Below are 9,814 nucleotides of genomic sequence, written 5' to 3'. Positions count from 1 at the left end.
TCTCTCTTGCAACTTAACTGAGCAGCATCTGGGTACGGATTGTTGTGTGTTTACTCTGAATCCTGAATACAGACTCAGAATCTAGGTCTTTGGCAAGTTCACTGGCATCAATCAAGGTTTCATCAAAACCTTTACATGTCTGTCAACTTTTCCAGAGAAACAGCATTCTTTATGCTGTTCTACAATTAACATATTATGTAATTCAAGTACAGGAAAAAACGTTCAAAATATGAGCAGTATAAACAAACACTACTGACTTTTTAGGTAGTCGGAAAAACCTGCAGTGTGGTGTTAAGTGTCCGTTGCAATGTTGTTGAGTGTATTTGACAAGACGAGTGTAGATTACCGTAGCGTGGGGTCCTCTTTAGGCAGGGGGGCCCAACTGAGAGCAATTGGTCCAATTGGCTTGAAGCTAGCCCTGCACCCCTCGAGCAGGACAAAACTCCATTGCCTGTTGTGGGATAGGCACCCTCACGCATCCATACACATCAAAAAATACTGGTGTCAAGCAGACACCCCCTGTGGCCATTTGAACTCCTCTGTGTTCCCACGTCTTACAAATAGACTGGCTGGGATAATTCTGTAAGTGGAATCTCTCTCTTCCCCACATCCACCCGCACCTGGCACTGGGTGAGAAAAGGAGGTGGCCGTGGTTACTTTCTCCTCTTCCAGCTCTGCCACCATAATCCTCAGCAGTGCTCGAGGAGGAGGGGGTAGGGAGGAATCTCTGCCCCGATAGTCCTCTCTCTCTCTCACTTGCTCTCCATGGAAAATGTGCAGAAAGAGGGTAGGGAAGTGGCCAGATGGGACGGGCAGGGCAGAGCAGGCTAGCAGGTGCCACTGTTACCCCTGCTCCGTTTGCTTTTGCTGGGCTGAGGGAAGCTCCGAGGGATGGCCAGGTTCTATCACAACATCCTGTGGCAAGCAGTTCCACAGGTTATGGAACTTCCACGCTGGGTTTCCTTTCTGAAAACATTTCCTTTTGTTATAATATAAGTACGATATATGTAATTTACAACATACATAAATGTGTATAGGGTGTCAGCCTAACAAACGCTATTGCGACTACTGTCACAAAACTCAGCGAATAGTGGCAAATCATATTTAGCCTTCAACCTAGAAAACAGGAGAAGCTCCTGCCCTGGCCAATTAACTGGTCACGAGTGAAACCTCCCGATCAATCCAGGTTGTTCACAAAACGGTTCGCTTCCCAGTCCTCAGTTCTGGGTTAACCCAAAGCAGGATCAAATTTACAGTTCGGTGACACTGGGAGCCACAAAGATCTAAGCGAGGAGAGGGGGAGAAGGGCACGCTCCAAGCCTATGTATGTCTACTCTGAAGTAAGTCCCATTATAGTTAATGGAGCTTACTCCCAGGAAAGTGTGGATGGGATTGCAGCCTTGGAGCCCAATCCTATGCCTGTCTACTCAGAAGTAGGTCCCATTGCAGTCAATGGGGCTTACTCTCAGGTAAGTGTATATAGGCCTGCAGCCTCACACCGTGCCCAGTGGCCCAGAGTCCTTACTACACCGCGGCTGAGAAAGGGGCCGATCACCAAGGTGGTGTCGCGGTGCCGTTCGGGAATTGTAGTTTCGCTGGGAAGGCGGGGCGATTACGTATGCGACGCAGCCGCGCCCCTACCCGGCAGGCTGTGCGGCTGCAGGTGGAGAGTGGCGGGAGAGCCCGCAAGATGGCGGATTCAGGCCGGAGAGAGGCTGCCGTCGAGGAGGCGCGGAGGGGCAGGTGAGCGGCGGGGGCGCGGGCGCGGGCGCGGGCGGGGAGCCGTCGGATCCGGGCCAGGCCAGGCCAGGCCAGCAGCCCGCCCTGACGCAGCGCGCCTGTCGCCCGCAGCGGGACCGCGGAGGACGCCCTGGAGGCGCTGCTGCTGCTCGGCCCGCCCCGCCCCCGCCGCTGCTCGGCGCTGTCCCCGCGCAAGAGGACCACCAGCCAGTGCAAGACGGAGCCGCCGCTGCTCAGGACCAGCAAGCGCACCATCTACACGGCCGGCCGGCCGCCCTGGTACAACGAGGCTGGCACCCCCTTCAAGGAGGCCTTCGTCATCGGTGAGCCTCCCCTCCCGCGGGCCCTGCCGCCGGGCGTGCGCAGGAGGTGCTGACCCTGCCTCCTCCCTCGCAGGCCTGTGCGGCGGCAGCGCATCCGGCAAGACCACGGTGGCCAACAGGATCATCGAGGCGCTGGACGTGCCCTGGGTGGTGCTGCTGTCGATGGACAGCTTCTATAAGGTGAGCGCCCGTCCCCTGACACGGCTCCTGCGGGCGGGGGCGCGGGCGGGAGCGGGAGGAGAGCCCTGCCCTGCCCGTCCTCCGGCGCTCTCCCAGGTGCTGAACAAGGACCAACAGCAGCAGGCGGCCCAGAACGAGTACAACTTCGACCACCCGGACGCCTTCGACTTCGACCTGCTCATCAGCGTCCTGCGCAAGCTCAAGGAGGGCAAGAGCGTGAAGGTGCCCGTCTACGACTTCACCACGCACAGCAGGCGCAAGGAATGGGTACGTGGGGTGGGCCTGGCAGGAACAGATCTTGCACCTGTGTGGCGTCCCTCTCCTTAAAACCCACCCCTGCCCAGTGCACACCTTTAATCCCTGTTGCGTATATGCAACGTTGGGCAGGAACGGCACCAAGCAGTGGTTCTCAGTCCTTTAGCACCAGGACCCGCTTCTTAGAATGAGAATCTCAGGACCCACCGGAAGTGATGTCGTGACTGGAAGTGACATCATCAAGCAGGAACATTTTTAGCAATCCTAGACTGCTATCCTACCCAGGAGTTAAGTCCCATTTACTATTGTAGTTAAAAGCATCTCCATGGTAGCCTGTAAAAAGTACAGATTTCCCCAAATGCAGTCACATACCTTGGTAGTGTCAAGTCTAATATATTCAAAATATTGAAATAAATGGGGACCCACCTGAAAGTGGCTCGTGACCCACCTAGTGGGCTCCTACCCACAGTTTGAGAAATATTGGCTTAAAGGGTAAAACAAGGGTAAGGGAAGCATGGAAATTACAGGCTAGTCAGGATAATGTCTGTTCCATGTAAGATAGGGGAAAGTCTAATCATGGACTAAGGGCGCAATCCTAACCACTTATGTCAGTGCTTTCCAGCAACACACCTCCAAGGTAAGGGAACAAACAAACATTCCCTTACTTTGAGGAGGCCTCCGTGAGTGACACCCAACTGCAGGATGCAGCACACATCCCATTGGCACCATTATGCCAGTGCTGGAAAGGGGTTAGGATTGCACCCTAAATTGCACCGCTATGCCAGTGCTGGAAAGGGAAAGGGGTTAGGATTGCACCCTAAATCTTAAAATATACAGAAGAATAAGCTTTGCTGAGGGAGAATGATCATGGCATCTGTAGTGGTAAATCTTGATCTTTTCAAAGAATTCTTAAAGATTCATGGGACAACATGCATGTGAGTGTGGAAAAACCAGTTGATATTGTCAGAAGGCATTTGACACAGGGCCCAATCCTATCCAATTTTCCATTGCAGTTGTGCCAGTGGGTTGTGGGGCGCTGCATCCTGTGGTGGAGGAAGTTGTTAGCCATGACTGTTCACAGTCTTTAAAACAAATAAAACAAAACATCTCACTGACTGTCAGAAATCAGTTCATTTGTGCATTCTGCTCTCGGAGGCCAACTGGCCTCTCTGATACCTTTGGGGGGGTATCTTCACTTCCGGGTAAGGTTTCTAGGAAGAGTTAGCTCTCTGGCAGCTTGGAACCTTGCCATGTGTGAAGGGGATCTGGGGCCTTGGGCTGTGTGTCAGTGCCCAAGAAGTTGGATGTTGTCCTGCAGCCGAGGCTGTTTGGGCTGTCGTTGCCTGGGTGAGGCAGAGCAGCTCCCTACCCTTCAGTGGAGCCTGACGTATCCCTTTTTCTTCTCTCCACAGAAAACCGTCTATGGGGCCAATGTCATTGTGTTTGAAGGAATTCTGGCATTTGCCAACAAGGAGCTTCTCCAGGTATTGAGCTGTGCTGAAGTGGAAAAGAGAGGGTAGTGACCATTCAGAGGATGCGCATAGTTCATGGGCTGGCTGTCAGGCTGGCTTGTGACCTGGATCGAGGGCTGGATTGGGGGAAGTGGCCAAGCCTGCAGTTTTCCCCTTCCCTGTGCCTCCTCAGCTCCTGGACATGAAAGTTTTTGTGGACACTGACTCAGACATCCGGCTAGTGCGACGGCTGAAACGGGACATCATGGAACGGGGACGGGATGTGGTCGGAGTCATCAAGCAATATAGCAAGTTTGTGAAGCCGTCCTTTGAGCAGTACATCGAACCCACGATGCAGGCTGCAGACATTGTTGTGCCCCGAGGTGAGGAGGCTGAACCCCGAGGTTTGTTCTGCATGGTGGGCCTCTGCTTGCTGTGAGGGGAGTGCTTCTGATCTCCAGAAAAATCCATATGAGGGTGAGCACTTGCTAATTGGTCAAAGGAAGGAGCACCCCCAAAGAGTTGGCTGCTTCCAGCCCATGGCTTGGCTTAGGTGTTGAGTTTCCTGGAGTGGCTGGTTGCACAGGCTCTGAGCCTGAGTTATGGCTCTCTGGGACTGGATGAAAGCAAGAATGGAGCTTCTCCACCCCAAATTCAGATTTTGCCCTTTATATTTTGAATGTGAACCTTGAGTTCAGTATCCTCAACTGGGAGCGTGAGGAACTTTTGACATGTTAACATCTCTCTTTCTTCTGTTGTTTGGTATTGCAAGTGCAGTGCTCTTGTACGTCATCCTTTTGTTATCGGGAGTAGGTGAAGCACCATCACCTGTTGGCCTCTTTCACTGTTTGTCGGGGGGGGGGGGGGGTTCCCACTTCCCAGATGGGAAATGTCAGCATCAGATTTGCACTCCCTCCATTACCTTTGGAGCAAGTAAGTGACTGACTGGGTGGTTTTCTTCCACCAGGTGGGGAGAACTTTGTGGCTTTGGACCTGATTGTTCAGCACGTGCACAGCCAGCTGGAGAAGGTGAGGTGGTGGTGGGGCTTTTGGGGAAGGAGGAAATGCCTCCACAGGTATAGGACAGTCCACTGCCCAGTGTTCTCGCTCTCCCCATACTGCCCAAGTCCTGCTCTCCCATCTTCCCATACTGCCCAAGGCCTGCTTGACCTCCCAGGCCTGTTCTCCCTACTGCATCTCTGTTAATGATTCTCCAGTCCCAGCTTTACCTCAAATCCTTAATGGTGACCCCTAGCTAGCATCAGTAGAACTGAATGAGGTTCATTCCCATTTCATAGCTCCTGGATGTCCCTAGACTCTCTCCTTGCTCTGATGCTGTCTTTGAGTCAGCAACTAGTGGGAAAGGGGATGTGGGGAACCTCAGGGCTGGTGGCCTAGGCCAGGTCTTGGGGAGAGCTTGCTGTGTGAGTGACTGGCTGTTCTGTGTTTCTTTCCACCACCCCTTGCCTTGTGTCATGACTTTGCTGTCTCCTGGTGTGGGCTTCTCCTGCCACCGCCCAGCGTGAAATTACAGTCAGGTATGATGGCAGCCCCAAAGGAGCAGAGCTAGACCCCACTCCTCTTTCCCCTTCCTCCCCTTTCCCCTGCCACACAGCAAGCCAGCCAATGGGAGAGCAGCTGGGGGTGGGGGTGGAGAGGGGGCGAGGGGGCCTGTTCCAGGGTACTGAGGAGCCTTCCCAGGATGGCTTGGAAGAACTAACAAAAGGTGATGTGGGGGACAGCTAGGTGACTTCATACAGCAGTTGTTCCTTGGGCAAAGTTGGGGCCCTGCCCTAACTGACACATGAGAGCGTTGCTTGCTTGCCAGTCCTCGCTGGAACCTACTGGACAAGGGCTTGCTTTGCTGACTAGGCAGCACTGTCTACTTTCCTAAAGCTAGGGGAGCGTGCATGTCTACAAGACAGCCCCTTTTCCTTCCCCACTTGGCAACTGGCCTGCTGCTGGGAGCACATCTCGTTCCTGCTGTTGGAGCTATACTGGCTGGAGCTGACCTGTTCTTGGTGGTAGCTCCTCCCACATCCTGTCCTCTACACTCCCAGTGGGGTCCACAAAGGATGCTTGTGGGGTGGCTTCTCTCCTCTTCTGCCTGGCTGCAGGATGGAGAACTGAGGTTAGCAGCAGCTGCTGATCTTTCTATATTGGGATGTTGGAACCCAGCTGCTCTCCCTGCTTTAGTGCTGTGGGGCAAGTCCCCTATTCTGTCCTTTGTGGCAGGAAGTGGCTGCCTTCTTGCCCCTCCTAATGCCCTCTGTCTGTCTCTCTTCTGTCGTGCTGGGCCTTGGCGTCTTCACCAGAGGAAGCTTCGCTGGCATATGTGAGGACGCTTGGTCTCCTTTGGCTGTTCCCTGCTGCACCTTCCCTTCCCCATGTGTGGTGCTTGGTGTGGGATGGGGCAGGGAGTGGGCAGGGGAAAGGTCACTTCCTGCTGTTTCCAGGCATCAGTGTGGGGGGAGGGTGATATTTCAAGGTTGAATGAAGGACAAGTGCCTGACCTGTGGCCGAAGGCACCAAAACCTTGGGTGCGCCCAGGAATGCCGGACTCAGCTGAGGCAGCCAAGCCCTTCCTCCTCCATTCTGTCCACATGGTGAGGACAACCTCCCTTGGCCTGCGTAGCAGACCTAGTTTCCAAGGCTGCGGCTCTGCCCTCTGGTTGGGGGGGGGGTCGGAATTCAGGTTGCCAGCACTGTCAGAATGGATCCTGCCAGGCATGAGAGTCTACTTTGCCCCTTGGAGGGGGGTGTGTGTGAGCAGGAGGGAATATCTTGCATGTAGGGCTGCTGTCACCTTGGGCCTATGGATGACTTTGCCTCTTCCTCGCAACCCCACCCTCCTCTTGCACAGAGCAGCCTTAGCCTCAGCCCACCAGGGGCAGCCACTGCCAAAGACCCTGAGTGTCCTGGAGAGCACGCCGCAGGTCCGTGGGATGCACACCATTATCAGGTACTGGGTGGGGTAGGCTTCCCTGCTGTCCCATCCATGGGAGGCTGCCTTGGGCTGCAAAGCTTTGATTGTGATGCTGCTGTCACCACTGCCACTGAGGGGCCCCAGAAACCAGGGAATGGGCAGATTAATACTCTGTCTTTCTGCATGGGGGCAGACGTGCAGGACCCCAGCCTCTCAGACATCTCTGCTGGCCCTACAGGAACAAAGAGACTAGCAGGGATGAGTTCATTTTCTACTCCAAGCGCTTGATGCGCCTCTTGATTGAGCACGCCCTGTCCTTCTTGCCACTCAAGGTCTGTACCCCTCTTCTTTCCCTTGTCCCTGCCTGGGCCCAGAAGCTCTGGGTGCCTCAAGGGACGTTTGTCCTGCAATCTGGAGGAGTTGCTGCACCAGTCCCTTTGCAAAACTTGCCGTTTCCTCCTTGACTTTCTAGCCAGTGACTGTGGAGACGCCGCAGGGGACGGTTTATGAGGGGAAACGGTTCCACAGACAGCGGGTGAGCCACTTCCTCCCTGGATATCTGAGGGGGCACATCTGAAGTTTCCTCAGAGAGAGCATGCAAGGCAGGCCATGGGATCACCTGGCCCAGGGTTGCCTCCTGTGAGGCCTTGGGAGAAGAGGGGCTTCTCCAGCCCCACAATCTGATATCCTTTTAACCAGGGAGTGAACCTGGGCTTTCTGCATGCAGAATGGGGCCTCTGCCTACTGAGCTGTCATCCCTATTCCCTTGAGCTCTGTAGGGAGGGGGCAGAGCATGAGTGCACAGGCTGGTAAGAGGCAGAGGGAGGGAGACAGGAATGCTGCAGGTGGCTGCCTGCATCTCCTGTGGCCAGAATTGGCTCCTCTTAACCACCATGCCTCTCCTGGGTCTTTCCCAGTCTGCTGCTGCTGCATTGCTAGGGATGGTGCTGGGGACTGCATGCCTTGTGGAGCTGGTGCTCTATCCCAGAATCTGGACACCAGAAGGCATGGTGGGGGGAGGGTGTGTGTGCGTGCCTGGAGCTGAAATAGGTCTGCCTACCAGGACTTGGATGCTGTTTTCTCCCTGCCCAGATCACTGGTGTCTCCATTCTACGAGCAGGCGAGACCATGGAGCAAGCCCTCACAGCTGTTTGCAAGGACATCCGCTTGGGCAAAATCCTCATCCAGACCAACCATGACACAGGGGAGCCAGAGGTGAAGTGGGGGGATCCGGTCTCATGGGAGGGGGAGGGCCCCTTTTTAACAGTACAAGTGGGTCACATGGTCTCTGTCCCCCCCTTCCTTTTGTCAGCTCCATTACCTGCGGCTGCCAAAGGAGATCAGTGAAGACTATGTCATCCTGATGGACAGCACTGTGTCCACTGGGGCTGCTGCCATGATGGCGGTGCGGGTGTTACTGGTAGGTGGTGGCCCTGTTTCCTGCAATGCGGGGCTGAGAACTGGGCTGTTTGTGAAGGCAGGCAGCAGGGACTCACAGCTAGGCTAGGGCTGAGGACTCCTATAGTTGAGGATCTCCTGGCTGTATATGCGTGCTAACCAGATGACAACTACTATACATTTGGGAACTCAGTGCTTCTTATGCTGCAGTCAGGATGGGGTTATTCACAGCTGCCTACTCTGCCCCAGGACCATGATGTGCAGGAAGACAAGATCTTCTTGCTTTCACTGCTGATGGCTGAGATGGGAGTCCATTCTGTGGCCTATGCCTTTCCACGTGTGCATATCATCACCACGGCTGTGGACAAGACGGTCAATGAGGAGTTCCACATCATCCCTGGTATTGGTAAGCAAACCTGCAGTGGGGCTGGGGAGGTGTGGCAGTTGACAGACCCAGCCTGGCCTAGTGGCAGCTTTCAGATTGACGAAGGCCTTCTTCCTTGACTGTGCTTCTGACAGCTGTTGCTCATGTTGCTTTCTCCCCCAGGTAACTTTGGCGACAGGTACTTTGGCACTGATGGCAGTGTGTCCTGGCCCGAGAGTGACAGCATGGACTGCTAAGCTGCTTCCTGCAGCAGCTGGGGCATGGGGTTTGCTGCTTCCTTCATGACTCCTCTCAGTATCGAGGGCGCCTGATTCTAACCTTTTCCTTGTCCCACAAGCAACAGCTGTGCCTTGGCTTGAACAAGCCCTGATGTGTTACAGCAGGAATACTGCTTGCAGAGACCAGCACTCCAGACTGCCCACAGCTGTCCAGCTGGGGCACTTTCCAAAGCTGGCCAGAGCCTACTGGAAGCAAGCCTCTGTGCTTAGCCCTGGGCTTTCTGCCTGCTTCCTCCTTCCTTTGGAGGTAGGAGCAAATGAATGGCTGCACTGGCATATTCAGGACCAGAGACAAGGCAATAAGGGACCTAAGAGGCCATGGCATCAACCCTGCTGCCCTTTGCCTTCTTGCCACAGGGCTGGGCAGCAGCACTCCCTGGCCCTCCCTGCAGGTGGTTTGTATGTGGGGCTGGCCTTCCCCTACCGCCTGCTCTTTCTCAGTACTGTACTTGGCTGCCTTTCTTGCTTCTGTATGTGAGAATAAAGACCTCGAGCGACTCACATCTTGCTTTTCTGGATGGTGGTTATTGGGGGCTTGTGCAAGCATCTCCTTTGCCCTCTCTGCCTTCCTGGCTCTTAGAGATGGAAGAGAAGGGGACAAATGACACCTGTGCCATACATAACCTTTACCCTGTACAATAATACTGGTCCAATGGACAAGAAGTCACAGTGTGTAAAAAGCCTAACTACCCCACTGGAGAAAGCTGGAAGGCCATAGTGTCAAAGTGATGCAGGAGGACTATTGCAAGGGTCATGCGCACCCCCTTCTCCCTTTGCATCCCTGGCTGGCCTGCTATCTGTCTCCCCAACTGACAGTGTTGTTCTTTGTGGCAGCAATAGCCTGGCTGTTTTTGCCCCTGCCACCCTGGCTGAAGTGT

General features: G+C 54.5%; 1 protein-coding gene across 1 annotated transcript; it reads left to right on the top strand.

Annotated features, from left to right (window-relative positions):
* The first annotated feature begins 1,660 nt into the window (after positions 1-1,660).
* Positions 1,661-9,437, top strand: LOC136650843 (uridine-cytidine kinase-like 1). The gene is made up of 15 exons (XM_066626794.1): positions 1,661-1,743; positions 1,852-2,063; positions 2,137-2,243; positions 2,340-2,510; positions 3,911-3,982; positions 4,143-4,332; positions 4,917-4,978; positions 5,471-5,487; positions 6,813-6,911; positions 7,114-7,207; positions 7,348-7,410; positions 7,968-8,090; positions 8,188-8,295; positions 8,523-8,679; positions 8,821-9,437. The coding sequence occupies exons 1-15, from the start codon at positions 1,691-1,693 to the stop codon at positions 8,892-8,894; spliced, it is 1,602 nt and encodes a 533-aa protein (XP_066482891.1). The 5' UTR covers positions 1,661-1,690; the 3' UTR covers positions 8,895-9,437.
* Positions 9,438-9,814: the final 377 nt, after the last annotated feature.

The sequence above is a fragment of the Tiliqua scincoides genome, chromosome 1 (assembly GCF_035046505.1).
Source record: "Tiliqua scincoides isolate rTilSci1 chromosome 1, rTilSci1.hap2, whole genome shotgun sequence".
NCBI classification, from domain to species: domain Eukaryota; kingdom Metazoa; phylum Chordata; class Lepidosauria; order Squamata; family Scincidae; genus Tiliqua; species Tiliqua scincoides.
This window is presented reverse-complemented; position numbering and strand designations above follow the sequence as displayed.